Source organism: Xenopus tropicalis, chromosome 3 (genome assembly GCF_000004195.4).
Source record: "Xenopus tropicalis strain Nigerian chromosome 3, UCB_Xtro_10.0, whole genome shotgun sequence".
NCBI lineage: Eukaryota > Metazoa > Chordata > Amphibia > Anura > Pipidae > Xenopus > Xenopus tropicalis.
The window spans coordinates 116,201,277-116,220,360 of NC_030679.2; the positions used below are offsets into that span (position 1 = coordinate 116,201,277).

The 19,084-nt window shown below is 39.2% G+C and overlaps 1 protein-coding gene across 1 annotated transcript; it reads right to left on the bottom strand.

Annotated features, from left to right (window-relative positions):
• Positions 1–6,889: 6,889 nt before the first annotated feature.
• On the bottom strand, positions 6,890–18,931 carry spg21 (SPG21, maspardin). The gene is made up of 9 exons (NM_001017126.2): positions 18,888–18,931; positions 15,116–15,204; positions 13,901–14,062; positions 13,082–13,162; positions 12,608–12,753; positions 11,830–11,938; positions 10,810–10,917; positions 8,951–9,091; positions 6,890–7,325 (listed from the first exon to the last, which is right to left on the bottom strand). The coding sequence occupies exons 2-9, from the start codon at positions 15,176–15,178 to the stop codon at positions 7,203–7,205; spliced, it is 933 nt and encodes a 310-aa protein (NP_001017126.1). The 5' UTR covers positions 15,179–15,204; positions 18,888–18,931; the 3' UTR covers positions 6,890–7,202.
• Positions 18,932–19,084: the final 153 nt, after the last annotated feature.

Sequence of the window (19,084 nt, forward strand, 5' to 3'; positions counted from 1 at the left end):
TTCAGTTATATCATGTGACTTTAACATCTTTAGGCTCATTTATAAACAATGGGCAAATTTGCACTTGGGCAGTAACCCATGCCAACCAATCATGTTTGTTTCATTGTTCAACCTTCAGCTTACTGAAAAAAAGCCAATCACTGATTGGTTGCTATAGGTTACTGCCCATGTGCAAACTTGCTTAGTGTTATAAATGATCCCCTTTTGTATGGGTTGCTTCGCTAATTTAGACATGAGCCCCATATGAAATAAAAGGCACCATGTTTGCCCAGGAGCAGTAACTAATAGCAACCAATCAGATGTTTGCTTTTAAACCGGTGACCAGTAAATGCTACCTGCTGATTGGCTGCTATGGATTACTGCAGTTGGGCAAACTTAGTGCATTTTATTACATAACCCCTGAGGTGTTGTATACCTTATTATGGTAATCATTTTGCAGCCTGGGCAATTCAGCTCAACTACAGGCCAAACATATTAAAAACACCTCCACGTAGACTAACATGGGACTCAGGTAAGATTGCTGCTGCTCCAAAATTTGCCAGAAAGCATTTCCAAACAGTGATCACTTGACCAGCGGGTGCACTGGCAGGATCAGTCTATTTCCGGGGGTATTTTCAAGGTTTTTTCCAGTATCCTGTGGGGGTACCCAGGCCTTGCACCACCTCAGATAGGAAGGGGGACACCCTACCATTTCCGTTTGGTCACATGATATACATGACTTGGGCAGACAATTCTCTGAACTGGAAATCTGCAGATGGAGCCATGTCATTATTTCGAGGTGTGTTTCTACTTATTTGTACAGTAATTTTGTTATTTATTGAGAAAGAAAGGTGGCGCTAAGCAGCAGCAGAGCACAAGGTACAGTGCATTCACCACTAAGCAGCCTTCAGTGCAGCTCTTTCTTACTCTTCTGGTGCTTGGAAATGGGGCATTTCTTATACTGCTATGCAATCAGTCTGTGGGCAATGGTAGCACAGCTCAGTAACCTCACTGGCAGCTCTCTTGCTCTATCCCATCAGGTGAGCAGCTGTCAGTTTGCCTTTCTAAATACAGAAACACTGGGTTTAAAACTTTGGAATCTCAATGTAGATCATTCAGTGTTATTCTATGGAGAAGATCCAAGGAAAGCCTGACTCTATACAGGAGAGTTAAGCTATTAAGTCCTTTATGGGATATGGAGTGAATTCATAAACCTTTTAATAATTAAAGTGTCCTTTATTTTCTTTCATATTTTTTAAATATATATTTAATATTGAAATTTGACATGGGACTAGACATATTCATAGTTTCCGTGGTGCCCTCAGCCATGTGACTTGTGCTCTGATAAACTTCAGTCACACTTTACTGCTGAGCTGCAAGATGAAGTGATATCACTCCGACCCCCCCCCCCCAGCAGTCGAACCATGAGAAAGTAAAAAGTAGCAATGAGTGAAAACTTTCGCCAGGTTTCACTGTGAAAAAATGCCCATAGACTCCAATGGCAACAAAATAAAGTTATGCCGTAAAGAAAAAAAGTTGCGTGGTTGGCGGGAAAACCGCCCATTGACTGAAAGCAGCACTGGATTTTTGTAAATGCTCAGAAGCAGGCACAATGCCCTAAGATGCCTGGCTACAAACAAACTAAAAACTACACATTTATTGGTTCAAGAATAAAAGTTAAAAAGGTGAATTTTTTGCTATGTAAACAGTGTCCCATAAAAATCATGACAGAAGTGACAAAATGATTAAAAATGAGCCTTAATGGCATTTTAATGATATACAGAAGTGCTGCCTCAAAAGGTAATATAGGAGAAACTGGTGCTATTTATATGGTTAATCAACTCTTTATGAGCAGGCATTGCAACCAAAAGGAAGTAGCCCTGCTCAGTTAAATGCTGTAAGGAAAGCAACATTTTGATTGGTTGCTAGAAGTTACCGGAGAAAATTTCCATTTTCTTCCACCTCCTTCCCCTTAAATTGCAGTAATATATTGTTAGTTTCACCAGTAAAATCCAACAAGCAGTCAGGGGGAGTAGGGAACATCAAGGGCAGCTAAGGTAAAGAGCCATCCACAATAGCATGTTAATGGGGGGGTTTGAGGGGGACATCACCATCATGCGTAATACATAAATATTCATCACAGCCACCACTCTCTCATTAGGCTGCTGTTTGGATTTACAGAATAGGGGTAGGCGAACAGAAGAATAAGTGCCTAGTACCCCCCTACAATGGAACCAAAACTGACTTTTTTCCCTTTGCACTGTGCTCTTATGCCAATCATTTGCTTTCCTTTTGCTGTAAATTTACAATGTGCAATTTATCTGCACACTGTGTAACGGTGCTGCACAACTGTCACCTCATTGAACTTCTACTTTGCTTCAACTATAAGCCTGGAACCCTCCAAGTACACACAATACTATTATTTTAATGGAAGTTGTTGGCATACTTAGTAGCACCTTGTGGGTGGAACATGCAATGCCTTTGTTTATAACAACAGTAACAGCAGTTGGAATATGTAGGGATACATGGAGCCTTAGGAGTAGTAACCAGTTAGCTGTGAGGAATTACCTGCAAAATGACAACTAAAAGTAATGTTCTGGTTGCAAAGCATTATGACCCCTCTGATAAAAATGGCCACCTATTCTCTGAATTCCCATACATTAAAGGAGAACTAAAGCTTAACTAAAGAAGTAGGGTGGACATGTTGTACATTATGTTTTGGGCTTCTGTACCAGCCCAAGCCAACCACTGCCCTTTAGCAGGGAAGATCTGTGCCCCCAAAGATGCCCCAGTAGCTCCCCATCTCCTTTTCTGCCGATTCCCTGAACATGCTCTGTGCTGCTGTCAGTTACTGAGTTTAGGGACCCACTCACAATATACTGTATATATAGAATATAATGTCACAATATAAGGCTGATTAGTAATTAATAGATAATTACTACATGGCAGCTCAAAAACCAGTAATGTAATAATCAGCCCTGTAACAGCTTAAGACAGTCAAACCTCATTTTCTGCTTGACAATTTGCCATAACCCCTAAGCTTTGCTTCTCAATAGCCACCCAGAGCATGTGCAGTGTCACTGACACTGCTAACAGGATCCAACATGGGGCGCTTCTGTGTACAACTGTGAAGGCCTGGATCATTATTGTTATAGAGATGCTGAACCTTTAGGCTGGTGCAACAAGTAATTAGTTCTCCTATATCGCCAATTTAACCTTTAAACTACCAATCTATTCGTGCACAGACACGAGCTGTATCTTTGTATTAAGCTTTGTGTTGTGAGAATGTGTTCATTAACCAGTTTATGGAAAAGAAAAAAGTGTTGCCACTTCCGTTGAGCTTTACAGAATATGCCAGCCAAGACCTCAGCTCCAAAAAACTGGGTAAATTGTACAAATTTCTTATGTCTGAAGTAAATGCATGATTTCATGAATATACAAGTTTTATGTTTTATAAATAAAGATACACAAAACCTTATTGCTGTGTTGTACCTAGGTGTGTGACTTCAGATACCCAAACTCCTCTTCCATCCAATAGAACTCACAGTAGTGGGCTTATTTACTAGTTTTTGAGTTTACGAATTAAAGTTTGTTTTTCACAATCTAATAGACTCGCATATCAAATGCTCAGTTATTTATTAATAAGGAAAACTTGTGTAAATAAAAAAAACTCTAATACCTTTAAATTTTTACATTCGAGTTTTTGTGTTTTTTGCACTTAATAAATACCAGACATTCAAGCTTTTGAACAATAATTCGAATTAGAGTTTTTTTAGCGCAAAAAAACTTGAATCAAGAAAAAAATAAATCAAACTTGGAACGTTGATAAATCTCTCCCTAGGTGTTTGGCACAGGCTGATGTCACAGGGACGGGTTTCTCTTCCGGCACTGCTTCATGTTACATCAGTCTTAGCAGGAGTCTATTGAGAGAAACTGAATTGCATTGTATTATATTTTATAAAAAATTGACTCCATTAATGATTTCTTCAGAATTCTCTCAAAAAGGCAAACTAAAGCTCAACAAAAAAATTGAGGAACTTTCCCCTGATATGCCGACCCATGGTCAAATGATCCTAGGGCTAAATAATCACACCACAGTGACTGAGAAACAGGTCATCAGGCTAAGGACCACATCAATGAACCAATGGGGTCCTCAGTCTGAACTGTAGCCCCATACATGGGCAGATAAACTGCCAAATCGGATTTAAAGGGGCCCACATGGGGCATACCTGCTCAATTAGTTTACCTCTGACCCCTAGCACACAGGTTCCATGTGGCCCCCTTCCAGTTGCTGAGCAGGATAGCAAAGGAAGTAGTGTTCTGGCTATTATGTTAGACATTCAATCACTCCAGCCTTTATAGATTAGATATTTAGCTAACTATATTGAAAACATGTTTTATTTTATTTTTACATTGAACTGTCCCTTTAAATATGGCTTGTGATCTTTTTTTTTTTACCAGAGCTTTTTATTAAGCCATAATATCCATCCAGCCCTGTATAAAAGCACTGAGACGAATTGCCCTGGAGCCAAAATAGAATAGATTTCATACATTATCATTTTATTCGAAATTATCAAAGGTTTAATTAACACAACAAAGTACTAATGAAAATGAATCCTTTGTTGCTTACACAAAGTAACAGGATATTGAAACAATATACAAATGATAATACTGCTGTTTTTTTCAGCAAATAGGTTCTAATATCCCAAATAATATTCATTGGCACTTCATAATATAAAGATAAAGACAAAACAACAATTGGACTGACAAAATGACTACATCATTACATACACAGTATATACAGAGCCAGAAACAATAAGTGCACAGACATCTGGAAAGGGCAATAAAGGAATAAGGCACTCAACCTTTGGATTCTCTCTGGCCAGGATCTGGCCCTTATTATGAACAGCAGATTATCCATAGCTCTTAATGGGATGTTGTCATCCCAAAACGATGACATTTGCAAAATAATTTTTCGGAGATGCCCCAAAAAGTTTCTACTGGGATTAGGAAAAGATACCTACAGCTGCAATTGCCACTTCTTGTCCCTAATCAGCAACACTGTTCCCTGCAAATTAGGCTTCTGATCTGTATTGCATAAAGGTAGCTCCAACTACACAGAGCTGTATAACTAAGTGCACACAATAGGGGCATATTTATTATAGTGCGTAAGCCAACATCACCGGTAATGTTGCCCATAGCAACCAATCAGCAATTAGATTTAAACATTTACCTACAAGTTAGAAAACAAAAATCTGATTGGTTGCTATTGCCAACATCACAGGTGATGTTGGTTTACACACTATAATAAATATGCCCCAGAGTGTACACCTTTAAGGCCTACTATCATCCTGCATGTGCAGTTACTAACTTTAATGGCCAAACCCCACCCAGTTTCTCTGCTGGTAGAGAAACCACACCTATTGGGCCTATGGAACATAATAGAGTTCCTAATAAAACAAGACCCATAAGCCTTGGTTTCCTTGGCTGGCATCATACAGCACAATGGGCTTGAACCAACAAAATAATGGGTTACTCCCTCACAGCTTCAATGTGATATGCTGAGGGCAATTTTCCGCCTAGGTTGTATGCAGCACGGCATCCTGCAAATAGTGGAGCTTGTAGAAAATTCAAATGTAAGTCTTATCGGACTCCACCCACGTCTAGTTGTGTGTGCAAAAGATCATCACATCAACGCACAACTTTAAAGGGGTTGTACCTTAAAGTTAACTTTTAGTATAAAATAGAGTGAGAAAACAACTTGCAATTCGTCTTTGTTATTGTGTTTTTCAAATTATTTTACTTTTTGTTCAGCAGCTCTCTAGTTTGGAATTTCAGCAGCTGTCTGGTTGCTAGGTTCCAAATTACCTTAGCAACCTGAGAGTGGTTTAAATGAGACACTGAAATATGAATAGAAGAGGGCCTGAATAGAAAGATAAGTAATAAAAAGTAACAGTAACTATAAAACTGTAACCTCACAGAGCAATAGTCTTCTGGCTGCCGGGGTCAGTGACCCCCATTTGAAAGCTGGAAATAGTCAGAAGATAAAGGGCGAATAATTCAAAAACTATAAAAAATAATGAAGACCAACTGGAAAGTTGCTTAGAACTGCCATTCTATAAAATACTAAAAGTTCACGTAAAGGTGAGACACCCCTTTAAAATTAGAAAGGCAACTGATCAACAGGATTGCTGTGAAGCACATAGGAAAAAAATACTAAACCACTTGCACTAATTCAGGGAAGTGATATTTTTGTTTTGAGGATTACAAATCTTAGGAAATAATGTGTGCAAGAGATAATTCAGCCTAAAAATCAACATTTATGCATTATTCCAGTAACTTTGAAAAACTTGCACGGAATCCCAGTTGTAAAAATTGGAAAAGCAGTGTCAGAGCCAGCTGATAAGTAGCAGAAGATGGTTGTGGGGTCTAAACCTCCCAATAATAATACTTATTGTGGCAATGACTTCTTATCATCACCATTTTGTTCAGACCTCTAGTGGAGGCTGCAGGCAGCAAAGCATAAAAAGGCAAAAGGTCACTTTTTCAAATTGCCTGTATGCAACCCTGCCAAATCCGCAGTGGTACTTACCTAGAGTCTTTTGGATTAGCAATGAGAATGTAGAACAGCAACAAAGTGAGGATTTAAATAGCACTAAAACAGAAAGTCCAGACTAAAGTCCAAGGATAGAGGCCTGTAGGATGCTCACGTCAGTACTGCCCACCGCAAGACCACTCAAATGATTGGAATTAATTTGTGAAATTGTTCAATCAACCACTCCTTGTGGCTGAAATCACTAACATGTAGAGATCATGGCATTACCCCTTTCATAAGTACATGATTAAATGTACAGAATGAATTAAAGCCTGACAGAACTCGATTATGCCCAAGAAGTGAGATTTTTTGTAATTTTTTTTGCCAGTAACTGATTGGTCATTGTTCTGCAAATGGTGATGCTAGAGACCAAAAAAAATGATTTTCTGAAATTTCAGTTGTTTGTTGGTGTCAGGTCAGGAATACAAGAAATTCCCAAAGCTCCCCATAAGCTCACATACAGGGTCAGATGTTGAATGTGGGCTTGGCTGTGTATTGCCTAATGCACTTGATAGTCATTCCTTCAGTTGCTTCTTGGAAATCTGTGTCAGACAGACACCCCCAGGATGAAAGGGGCTGCTGCCAGATATCAGGTAGATTTCATGTCTTATGGGTATAGTGGTGCAGTTTAACTTTCCTCTGCCTCTGCACTGGTCTGGGGACAACTTTTTTGGACTTCCAGCTCCTCTGCATTTATCATGGCTGGATCTATTGCTGCATATCTTGTACCATGAAATTGTCGCAAGTGAATCTGAAAGCCAAAAAAAAAAAAAAAGAGTACTGATGAGCCTAAGTCAGGGACATAGCAGCATTACAGTGCATTACACCAAGAGAGCTAAAAGGAACAGACTGGAATTATTAGGCTCCCATGCAGGTTGCATAAATACAAGAAGGTTGATAATACAGCCTGTAGAGGCTTAAATGTGATACATGCATAGAACATCCCTCAATCAAAATCCAGCAACCTGGAAATGCATAATTTATTAGGAACCCCCAGTAATTATAACTGCTAACCTTTGCCCCTGTGCTCCTTTTTGCTAAAAAAAAAAAAAAAGTAGTAAGCGCCTTGCCACCATCTTGCCTCCTGTCCTAGAACCCATGTGGCTTCCCTAGGCCATGCACATGTGACCGAGAATAAAAGTTAGGCTTTCATATATAAGTTCTGATTGCATTCCAAATGCACAAATTTGCACCACCCCTGTAATTAACCCTTTTATGTATGCTTAAATATGCACTCATCTTCTTAACCTGTACATCCAAAACTCTGCTATAGCTAAAAGCTGAGGATTTGAAAAAAAACTGAGCCATAAGATACCAGAAATCTAGACTTTTACTAAAAAAACAGGTTGGTCAAATCAAACTCAATAAGTGAACAATTCTATTTCAGGCCTCGAGCTGTTTTAAAGGAAAAGACCACATTAAGGAACTTTGGAGCTAAATTGTATCTAATGAGAAATGGATTTAAGAAAATTATCAATTCCTGTTCTGTGCATTCATTTAAAGGAACAGTAACACCAAAAAATGAAAAAGTGTATAAAAGTAACTAAAATATAATGTGCTGCTGCCCTGCACTGGTAAAAGTTTTGTGTTTACTTCAGAAAGTCTACTATAATTTATATAAATAAGCTGCTATGTAGCCATGGGGGCTAGGAGAAAAGGCACAAGCACATAGCAGATAACAGATAAAACACTATTGTATTCTACAGAACTTGTCCGTTATCTGCTATGTAACCTGTGCCTTTTCTCCTTTTTTCCAGCTTGAATGGCTGCCCCCGTGGCTACACAGCAGCTTATTATATAAATTATAGTAGCGTTACTGTAGCAAACACACCAGTTTTACCAGTGCAGGGCAACAGTGCATTATATTTTTATTACTTTAAAGCTCTTTCATTTTTTGGTGTTACTGTTCCTTTAAAGGATAAGTAAACTTTTAAAATAAGGGAATGTAAAAATTGATGAGACTGCTATTCTAAGAACAATTGCAATATACATTCATTATTATTTTTTTTTTCATTCCAACATATTAAGGGTTGTCCTTCTTGTTAGGAGAAACCTTAGATAACTTTTATCACGTCTTTCCTAACCAGAACATCAGCCCAGCCCTCTTTCTTCACTACATCACAGTAAGAAAGTGCTGTTATAACAAAATGTATTCATATTAAAAATAATTTATCCGTCTTTGAATAAAAAACAACAAAAAACAATAATGAATGTAATTACAAAAGTGCTTAGAATAGCACTCTCATCAATTTACATTCAATTTTTAAAGGTTAACTTATCCTTTAAGACTCCAGCAGACTGCAAAGCACAAAAGAGACACAGCTATATTACGTTCTTGTAAAGTAAACTAGAGCAATGTGTAATGCAAGGGAATACCTGCACATAAAGGTTGACCTCCGCACTTCTGCACAGATATGGAAAATTCCCCCCAGTTTTCAGATGAGCCCTGCGGGCATTGGGATACAGTTTGTACATTTCTTCCTTGGCATCTGTGGAAAGTGCACTCTGATCAAACACCTGCCAAGATAAAGGTTTCATTCAGTCAAAACACATATAGAAAAATGGTTGGCCTGTGCAGTTACACTGAGCAAATTTTGGACATGAAAATGCATGCTTTCGAGTTTTTCTGGCCAAAATCTGTACACAGAGCTGTGCCATGTTGTCTGTAAATGTTTCCTATAATAAGCTTTTGCTTATTAAAACCCTTTAGACCCCTTTCCTGTCAGCTACTTCCGATCTCGCCAGACAGCCGTCACGTCCTTGAAAGATTTTAATTTTAACTGGGAGTCTCTAGTTTTATAAATGCTTGATGCACTTTCAAACCTTTAGGAGCTACTTAGTAGCATCTACTTGTCACCAGAGAATACCCTGCCATAGACAATACTGAGAATTGCCTCTGCTAAAACACACGTAGAGACAGATATCAGTACATGATAAGCAAAGTCTATTTTAGTAGCCGTGACAAGTAGCTGCTACTAGTAGCTCTGGGTGTCTTCACCCTTATTTGGCGTTACTTCCAATGTATTGCACTTTTCATGCATGTTTTTATCATAGATGATAGCATTTATACCAACATAATTTAAGAGCATGTCTAACATTCCCTGATCACTGCAGAACTATTAAATCATTGTATTTTCACTACTAAATTGGTTGCAAATGATCATTATATAACTGAGACTGTTAAATCTTTAAATACCCGTCACTCTGGAAGTTCAAAGGTTAATAGTAAGGCTGCAGCATCCCCTTAATCACCTGGGTCCCTTCTCCTCTTGTAACCCCCTGCCTTAGGAACGGACTTTGGCTTGCTGAGCATGCTCAGTTCTTCTCAATTCTGGGGCCAATGAAGAGATGGCACTGCTGGTTTCCTTAGAGTCTGCTCTAGCTGTGCTCTCTGCTAAAGAGACATGGTTTTTTTCCTCCTAACCTCCACTCAGTTTAACCGTTACAGGGCTCAATTCAAGCAGGACTTTTAATCAAAGTAAGCTCTGCCTGTGTAAGCCTGCATTGTTCATTGCATGAACTTTACAGGGCACATGTGCTGTTTGCAAATGTTAATGCCACTGAAGATGTGTGAGATGGAGAATGGCCGCCGGGTCAAAGCAACTTTTTGTCTGGGATATATGCAATACAAATAGTGTGGGTTGGGTGGGGGAGATGTGCCTAACTTATATACACACATAACAAGTAAATGCTTTCTTTTTTTTTTTTTTTTACACACATAACAAGTAAATGCTTCCTGCTGATTAGTTGCTATGGGTTACTGCACCTGGGCAAAGTTAGTGTCTTCTGTTACATAATGCTATTTGTGTTTTTAAATGACCGTCTATTTTTAACCTTTTCTTTTGATTACAAATTGTAAATTGGAGCTAGCCCCACATTGTGTATCACCCAACTAAACCTGAAAACACAGAATCCAGTCACTTTATGGAAAGTCAGATCCTTAGCAGCAGGCCCAGACTGGCAATCAGGAAACTCTTGCAAATGCAGAAGGGCTGATGTAAGCTGCCATAGACCAGTGCTTTTTATTGGGGGGCTTTTAAGTAACTTGAAATGCCAGGGCCTATTTTGAATGTCGGCAGCCTGTACCATAAATTCTACTTTTTATTACCGGTATCTGTACCCCTCTTTAAAAAACACCATAACCTGATGAGACAAATAATATGCAAATAAACGTCAGAACAGCAAAATAAAAGGCACGTCTGCAATAAATAGTCAACTAAAAAAAAAAGCCTTACATCCATGATGGTAACTGCAGTGTCACGGATCTTATGAGGTTCTACATAAGCGTTCTGGCAGTTGAGGGTCAGTCGAGAGGCCAGCTCACTTTGATTTAGGCTTTCAAGCTTTAAGCACAAAAAATGACAGTCAGTTGCATAACACATCTGTGTTAAGTTCCCAAAAATGGTTTCACATAAAACTCCCACTCTGAGGCAAGAAATGTTCCTGGGCAGATCACCTCTTAGAGCCCAACTGCATCACTCAATAAAGAGAACTGTACAAAGAAGGCCTCTATAGGCCTTAAGATATGGGACCAGTTATCAGGAAACCCGTTATCCAAATTATGGAAAGGCCATCTCCAATAGACTCAAATAATTCACATTTTTAAAAATTATTTCATTTTTCTCTGTAATAATCAGACAGAGTACCTTATAATTGATCCTAAAATATTATTAATCCTTTTATGGAGCCAAAACAATCCCATTGGGTTTCATTACTGTTTAAATATTTTTTTAGCAGGTGGAGAACAAAATTACAGAAAGACCCCTTTATGCGGAAAACCCCAGGTCCTGAGCATTCTGGATAACAAGTCTCATACCTGTATTATTATTAACAACATAGTACTAGAGTTTACACATTTATAGAGAGTAAAAGGAAAATTATAGGAAACTTATTGCCCCTAATTTAAAAAATAAATGTTTTTATTTGTACAAAAAATTGTACTTGTGAGAAAGCAACTAGACACTCTTTGGTATTCCATAGTAGTTTGTACCCTTTAATTTCAGAGACTGCATTATCCAATTTACATCTATTCCCCACAAGCCAAGTAATAAGCTGTAGATAGAATACTGGTATAAGATAAAGCCTCTCTGCATTAGCCATGCTTCTTTATAGTAAACCCAGGCAAAGCTGTTTTTCTGTGCCAGTATTATATCTATATACCCATAGACAGCTGGCTGTATATTATTATGCATGTTTGGTTTCCAGCTCATAAATGAAATGTTTGTTTAGGAAACAGATGCATCATTCTTTCTTACCCGGTCTACCATGAAATCAATGGCATCTGCCATTACTGGATCCACTGGGCCAGAGGAGAAGTTCCCTAACAGTATCTTCTTGAGCATGAAAGCTGGCATCAACCAGAAGCTGAAAAGAGAAATATCTTAGTTGTCAGAAAATAAGGACACAACTAAGAAAATAATTCCACCACCCACGCCACATCCACAGTTCAAAAGTAGGTATTCTGAGGCAATAAACACCTACATACATCATAACCACATTGATCTTTCTGTACTGCACATTATGCCACATTCCACACATTGTACTTTCTAATTAAAACAGCCCAGTGAAATTAACAAGTGAGAAATCTCCAATCAGTTTACCAGTCCTGATCAACCCTAGTGCCCCTGGCTGAACACTCAGAAAAAACAGCTCAGAAGGAGAAATAGCAAGTATCGAGCGCCTGTAAATTAATAAGCGCTTAATGTAGCTTGTAATCTCATACCCAGGGGTACTGGTGCTAATGCTAATGAGCCCAGATGTAAACCAAATTAGACTTTCCAGTTAATCCAACTTTTGGCTGTGTTTTCTACCCACCACTTATCCCCCATCACTGTCCTCACTAAAAATGCATTATCCACTACAAGTTATACAAAAAAAGTCAACCTCCATTTTATAATTGTATAGGTTTCCTTCTGGCAGCTACTGACACTAAAAATATTCTTATGCAGGGATAGGATGATGCCTTTGGTTGTGTAAGGGTTACTGTTTTATGCAGAATTGAAACACAAAGCAGTAAAGTGATAAATGCACTACCTATTTGCTGTCCAAGTCTGGTTAAAAATGGAGGTATCGCTGAATGAATTACAGAGTATAAGGGACTGGACTCGGGGAGATTTGTGAGTGTACTCGGCAAACTTCTGCGCTAGGAATCCCCCAAGAGATGCTCCAAATAGATGAACCTGCAAGCAACAGATAAAACAAGTGAGCAGATATGAGCATGCACTTGCCTGGCATTAGTGGGACATATTCTAATATATATTTAAAGGCACAGAATTGCCTGATGCCATCATACTGTTTAATGGCAAGGGTCTTCCTCACATTAATGCATCAAACTGACTACAAGACAAAATCAGAACAAAGAACTTTGTTAAAATACTAATTACATTATATAATAATTGAATATGTAATGCATGTGTACATTAACAAAGTACAACGTAAAAGTTTAGAGAGTATAATAGGTCACCGGTTATAATAAATGCCTACTAAATGTTATCCAGAATATCTTACCTTATCCAAGTGCAAATCATCCAGTAGTTTCCTGAATCCATCGCAAAACTCTAAATGGTCCCAATAAACAGGGTACTGGAGCTGAAAAGAGCAACACTAGTTACATAACTGCAATTACTTTCATACAATTCAAACAATACTGAGATTCTCCAGCTTCCAAGGACAGAGAAAGAAGTATGATGTGATTGTAACAGGGTAAACAACAATAAAAAGCACAATGTGGCAGTTCAAGTCAGCCTGTGGATAGAACATTATAGGATGGGTCTTATTGGAGAGCTGGCCCTCTGCTATCCCTTCTAGCACTAATATTCTGAATTCTAGAATTAACCTGGACAAAGAACAAACATATATTACACTGACTCTGGCTCGGCTTATGTTTTACATTGGGTTTTAGGCTGTTGCCATTTTCATGAAATGAATTATTTCTCTCCTGCAGTCTAATTTATTAGAATATTACCAGTGCAGTGGAGGTAGGCCATGGGTAAGTGGTACAGCCAGACAGGTACTCCAGCTTCAATTTGCCATAACCAGATATATGTTTTATGGCACAAGGCAAGTTCCCAAAACCATCCTCATCCAACAGAATATTCATCTTGTAACAGCATCTGTGGTGGAAAGTTAAGTCTCCAAGCTCTAAAGCTTACAGGATTGCTAAGCCTATTAACTATAACCCTAAGGGAGAGTTAAACCTCATGGTTTTAAGAAACTCATTTGACTGCAGATCACACTACTTCTGACACTTCAGTAACAAGGAAGCATAACTATATATTTAAAAAGTTTTTGTAGAGATGTATTTTAAGTCTCCGATTTCGTACTCACAGCGATAACTCTGTAGCCCCACCCTGTCAGTGCCAGGATCTGATGGAAGAAGACGTCCGCAGTGCCGCTAACTGGAGGCAGACATATAATGGGACAGCGCACACTGCGGGGGCCAGCATCATAGAGAGACCACACCTTGCTGTCGTCATCATCCACAATGATCTACAGAACAAGACAAAGCTCATAAATGAGCAACTTATTTACAGATTTGACTGAATTCTAAAACATATCAGCTACTGTCCACAATTATCCCACCATCTGTTTATATCTCTTTGTGTCTGGCAGCCAAAGAGTAATTCCAGACTCTTTCTTTTTCCACTCTGTGGTCTAAGTATAGAACACAGAGATAGAAGAACAAAACTAGAGGACAGTAACCCTCACTGTAGGAAAACACGTGCTTTTATATTTTGACTAATGCCTGATTGCTAAGGTAATTACAACTAAAGAACAGGCAGCAACGCCAAAAAACCCCTTGTAGAATGGATATCACTGTGGGCTGCGATCCAGGGTGGGGGATGTGTCTTGGGCGCACATCGCGTTTGGCCCGGCCCTGCCCAGACCCACTACCTAACACCACCTGAAAATAGGTAAGTTACCTTTCAACCAGGGACCCACAAACCCGGACGTGACATCACTGTATATCGGAGCCAGCGCAGAAGGGTAAGGGGGAAAAAAAAACTTGCCATATTGCATGGGGAGTTACGACTCCCGCAGCTTAGCCAGGTACCCAGCAGAGTTACCCATGACTTTCTGCCCAAAACCCAACCTCTCTGTGGGTATTTCACAGGTACCCGACCCTATGCAGGACTCTAATACAGGGCCAGTTTTAGTGCAGGGGAAGAGTGGAAATGTGGTTTTGGCTTCCAGTCTCAGAATGGGCTTGTGCCAAAGAAAACACAGTAGAAAACCCCAAACTACTGATCTTTCAGTGATGTCTAACCTGTGGATTCTACCTTTTGGAGAAAGCTGGGATTTGTGGTTTAACTAAAGAAAAAGTAAAAAATATATATATGATTTGCAAAGATTTTGTTCCATAGTTTTCCTGCATTGCCCCTGAGCTCCCTCACTCCAATCCTGGCAATATACTGCTGAACACATCCTTTATCCTACTTATCTGAGGAAAGTCAATACATTGCGCCATAGAATGTAAAGGACAAATTCCAGCAAAGCGGTATAATCCAGCCTGGTCTCTAGTGTCATCTGAATCCTACTTACCCTTTTTAGAGGAACTGTGCTGCGAAACCAGTTATAATCCGGAGAGATTTTGATGGCTCCCATTGTGCAGTGTGAGCAGGGAGACAGATCTGTAGGGAAGAAGCAGGCATGTGATGAGTCAGGCTCAAAATGCAGAAAGTACACTACCACACACACACACTCACACACACAAAGAGGTCTGTGTCTGCACTGTAATCAAGAAGCCTCTCTTCTTATCAGTCTTGCAAAGGTGTGCCTAATGACACATACTTCTCTGTGCTTGCTCAATATATTAACCTGTCATCGGAAACCCCTAAACTGGACAGAAAGACACTGTTTTAATAATTATTTTAAAATGAATATAGATGAGTGATTATTATTCCCATCGCAGAGGTTTCCAGTTATACTGGCACATTACTAACAAAGACAGTATCAATGTCAATGCCAAACTATGTGGCAGCATGGTGGCTTAGAGGGTAGCACTTCTGCACTTTTTCTTGCAACTCTGGGGGCCCTAATTTGATTCTAAACCTGGAAATGCAAGGAGTTTGCATCTTCACCTCTGTCTGTGTGGCTTTGTTCCATGTACTCTTCCTAAAATTGACTATACTGCATATAAGGACAAATAAGAAGCATTCCCTCTAGTGGGCCTCTGACTCTCTCACTGTTTACAAGTCTTACACTTCACGTTTCTGTTACATGTATGTACAGTATGATACTCTGATGAACGGAATGCAGACTGAATAGATATGTAGCATGTTTCCCCCTTGAATACTGCTAGACGAACATGCACGTTCATCAGAGCTTCACAAACCCTTGCCCAGGCAGAAGGCAGTGCTGCCAGGAGGGAAAGAATGCATGGGGGAGGAATCTGTTAGTATAAGAGGGATGAGAATGGACTCAGCCTGTTGCCTAATAAACCACTCTCAGATACTGATCTTGCTGCAGCGCTTAGTCACATTCCAGCTGCAGTCATGTGAATGAACTAATCTGTATCGAGCAAGTTAAACTGTTTTTATTATTGTGTAGATCAGCGCTGTTTCCTGTAGCTTATTATCTTGGGGATGTCAGTACTTGCCTAAAGGTGCCCATACACGTTAAGATTTTCAAAATATCTTTTAGTTATCGTAGGACCAAGCTTATACTAAAAAGATTGTTTAAAAGTACGAATTGTCCATCAAAGCGATATAGTCTAGCTGAAGTTAGGAAAACAACCTGCTTGTTCCTGAAAACAATTGGACAATGGGCAAGTTTCATTGTTAAAGGGGTGGTTCACCTTTAAGTTCACTTTAAGTACATGCTATAGAGTGCCCTATTTCTAGCAACTTTACAACTGATTTTCATTATTTAGTTTTTATAGTTTTTTAAATGTGTGCCTTTCTCTTCTGCCTCTTTCAAACTTTCAAATGGGGGTCACTGACCCCAGCAGCCAGAACTATTGCCCTGTGGGGTTACAAATGTATTATTATTGTTACATTTTATTACTTATCTTTTTATACAGGCCCTCTACTCTTCATATTTCCATCTCTCATTTAAACCACTGCCTGGTTGCTAGGTTAATACCTTAGCAACCATATAGCTGCTAAAATAACAAATAGAGAGCTGCTGGACAAAAAACTTAACTTACAAACCATAAACAATAAAAAAATGACCAATTGCAAACTGTCTCAGAATCTCAATCTCTACATCATATTATAAGCTAAGCTAAGGTGAACTAATTTTAACAACCAAATCCTGAGGGAAAATTAGCCAGATACTCATCAAACAGGTTTAAAATGTGGATGCGAGGACTGTATCTGCTCATTAATATAGCCACAGCTTCTATCCCATCAGTTTAAGGCTCCAGTGAATACTGACATGGCTTTGTTTAAATAACAAATAAAAGGTGCCTGAATGGAGCAGAGATCATGGCCAGCTCACTATAATTTATAAGTCCAGAAAAGAAATAAAATGTACATTAATGTAAATTATTTTTGATTATGATATTGCTGGCCCTTAAATTACAAATGAGTTGGGTAAAAATACTGAAAAGGACAAATACAATGAGAATCACAGATGCTGCCGTTTAATACGATTCATTGATTACAAAAAAAAACATTAAACTGAAAACCAAGTAAAACTCAACAGTTTCTCTTAAAGCCAGGCATACATAGCAAGATTGTCTTGTCTGACAGTGTTGAGCCAAATAAGTCTGATCCAATCCTTCATACCTGTAATAACATTACATGGCACCCATCTTTAAAATTTTGTTTTAAATAAGACACTAAACTGGGCTTCACCTTGTCTTTGCTCATAGAAAACTGTTGTATAAAAAAAAAACCCAGTAGAACAGCTCTCTAAATGTAAACTAATAAATGTTACTCTATGACTGGGCTGTTATACATGACTTGGACTTAAAATAACTTTAGTTCATACAAAATGCTTTTGCTGTTTTATAGTTTGCCTTTGTATATAAAAGGTCACACCAAAACATCAACAAAGAAAGACAAATAAGTTTTTCAGAGAGACTTACAGTATATAAACTAAATATAGCAATTGTTTTCCCAGAAGACGGCCATACAAAGGCTCATCCTAAATGGCAGCCAACTGTATTGCCCATGGGCTGAACTGACAGATGCCATGAGGGGCCAAATGGCCACCTGTTATATGTTTAGACAGAGCCCAACAATCACAATAACAGGAAGTGAGAAAGAGCTGTGGCACATCTTCACTTCCTCATCTGCTAATGCACTGGCTGGCATGGTACATCAGCAGATGAAATTTTCAAACGAGTCCAAGCGACAAACCAAGCTGATACCCAAAGTACATCGATATTGGTCACGATCATCAGCCCACCATACGCACAGGTTTTGTTGTCATACCCATAGCATTGTAAATGCACCTCTACAACCAACCTATGAGACCTACGTTTTAGGTATCGGCTCAAAGCATGAACAATTTGGAACCGGCAGTGGCTAAATAAATGCCCAGTTCATTGCATGTGAAGCTGGCAATTGCACAGGTAACTGTCACCTGGCATATACAATATACTTCTGTACAAGTGATCAAACTTGTAGATAAATACAAAAATACATCTTACTAGTAGTTGACTTTTACAGTTAAGGGAAGAATGAAATGCTAAAGGGGGTGTTGTTTGCAGCTGGATGTCTGTGTGAGCAAGCTGCCCTGATACAGAAACATAAGGAAACCAGTACCTATTATTTGGATTCAAGCCTTGGAGTATTGTCCAAAGGATCCCCTCATGTTATGGCCCTATCCACATTAACTGATTAGTTTGCACATGGCCAGACTGACAACCATGCCAACAAAACATCTTTGCTTCGCAGCAGCTTCATCCTATTGAACTTAATGTCAAACATGCTGCCTCCAATACCACAATCAGCTATGGCTCAGGAATGTGGCGCTATATGTAACCCTACATCTGCCAGAGACAGCTCATCTCCCGTTGAAACTGATGAGAAGAAGGTGCTGTTCTCACTGAGGACACTGACAATCAGATTGTACCATATACCAACAGTTCAAAAGCTTAGTGGACACTTCAGACTTCCTTGGGTGACTATAAAAAGCCCCCAGAACGTATGCCATGTAGCCATGCTGTTCATGATGGCCGGCAACTACCAGTGTTTACCAAACTTTTAAAAGTGCACTTTGCGCATTGATCCAGTTTTTGCACATGCAGCTCCACTGCTCTTCTCAGAGCACTGATGCCAGTCGCACTATGCATGCACCATGTGGAATCACAGAACCTAAAGCACCCCAAGGATTGCATGCCCCCGTAGTGCAGGTACGGTACCTTCGCTCTTGCTGCGATGCCGCTCTCAGTCTCCCTGCTTTCAGCTGCTTCCGGGTTCTGTCAGGTTCTGCGGAAAGAAAATGACGCACATGGAGTTCGAGGGCCAATCACGTGATATACCACGTGCTCCATATTTATTTATTTCCTGAATGTCAGCAGTGTTCTGGCGTTAATAATATTTATAAAGTGTGCCGAAT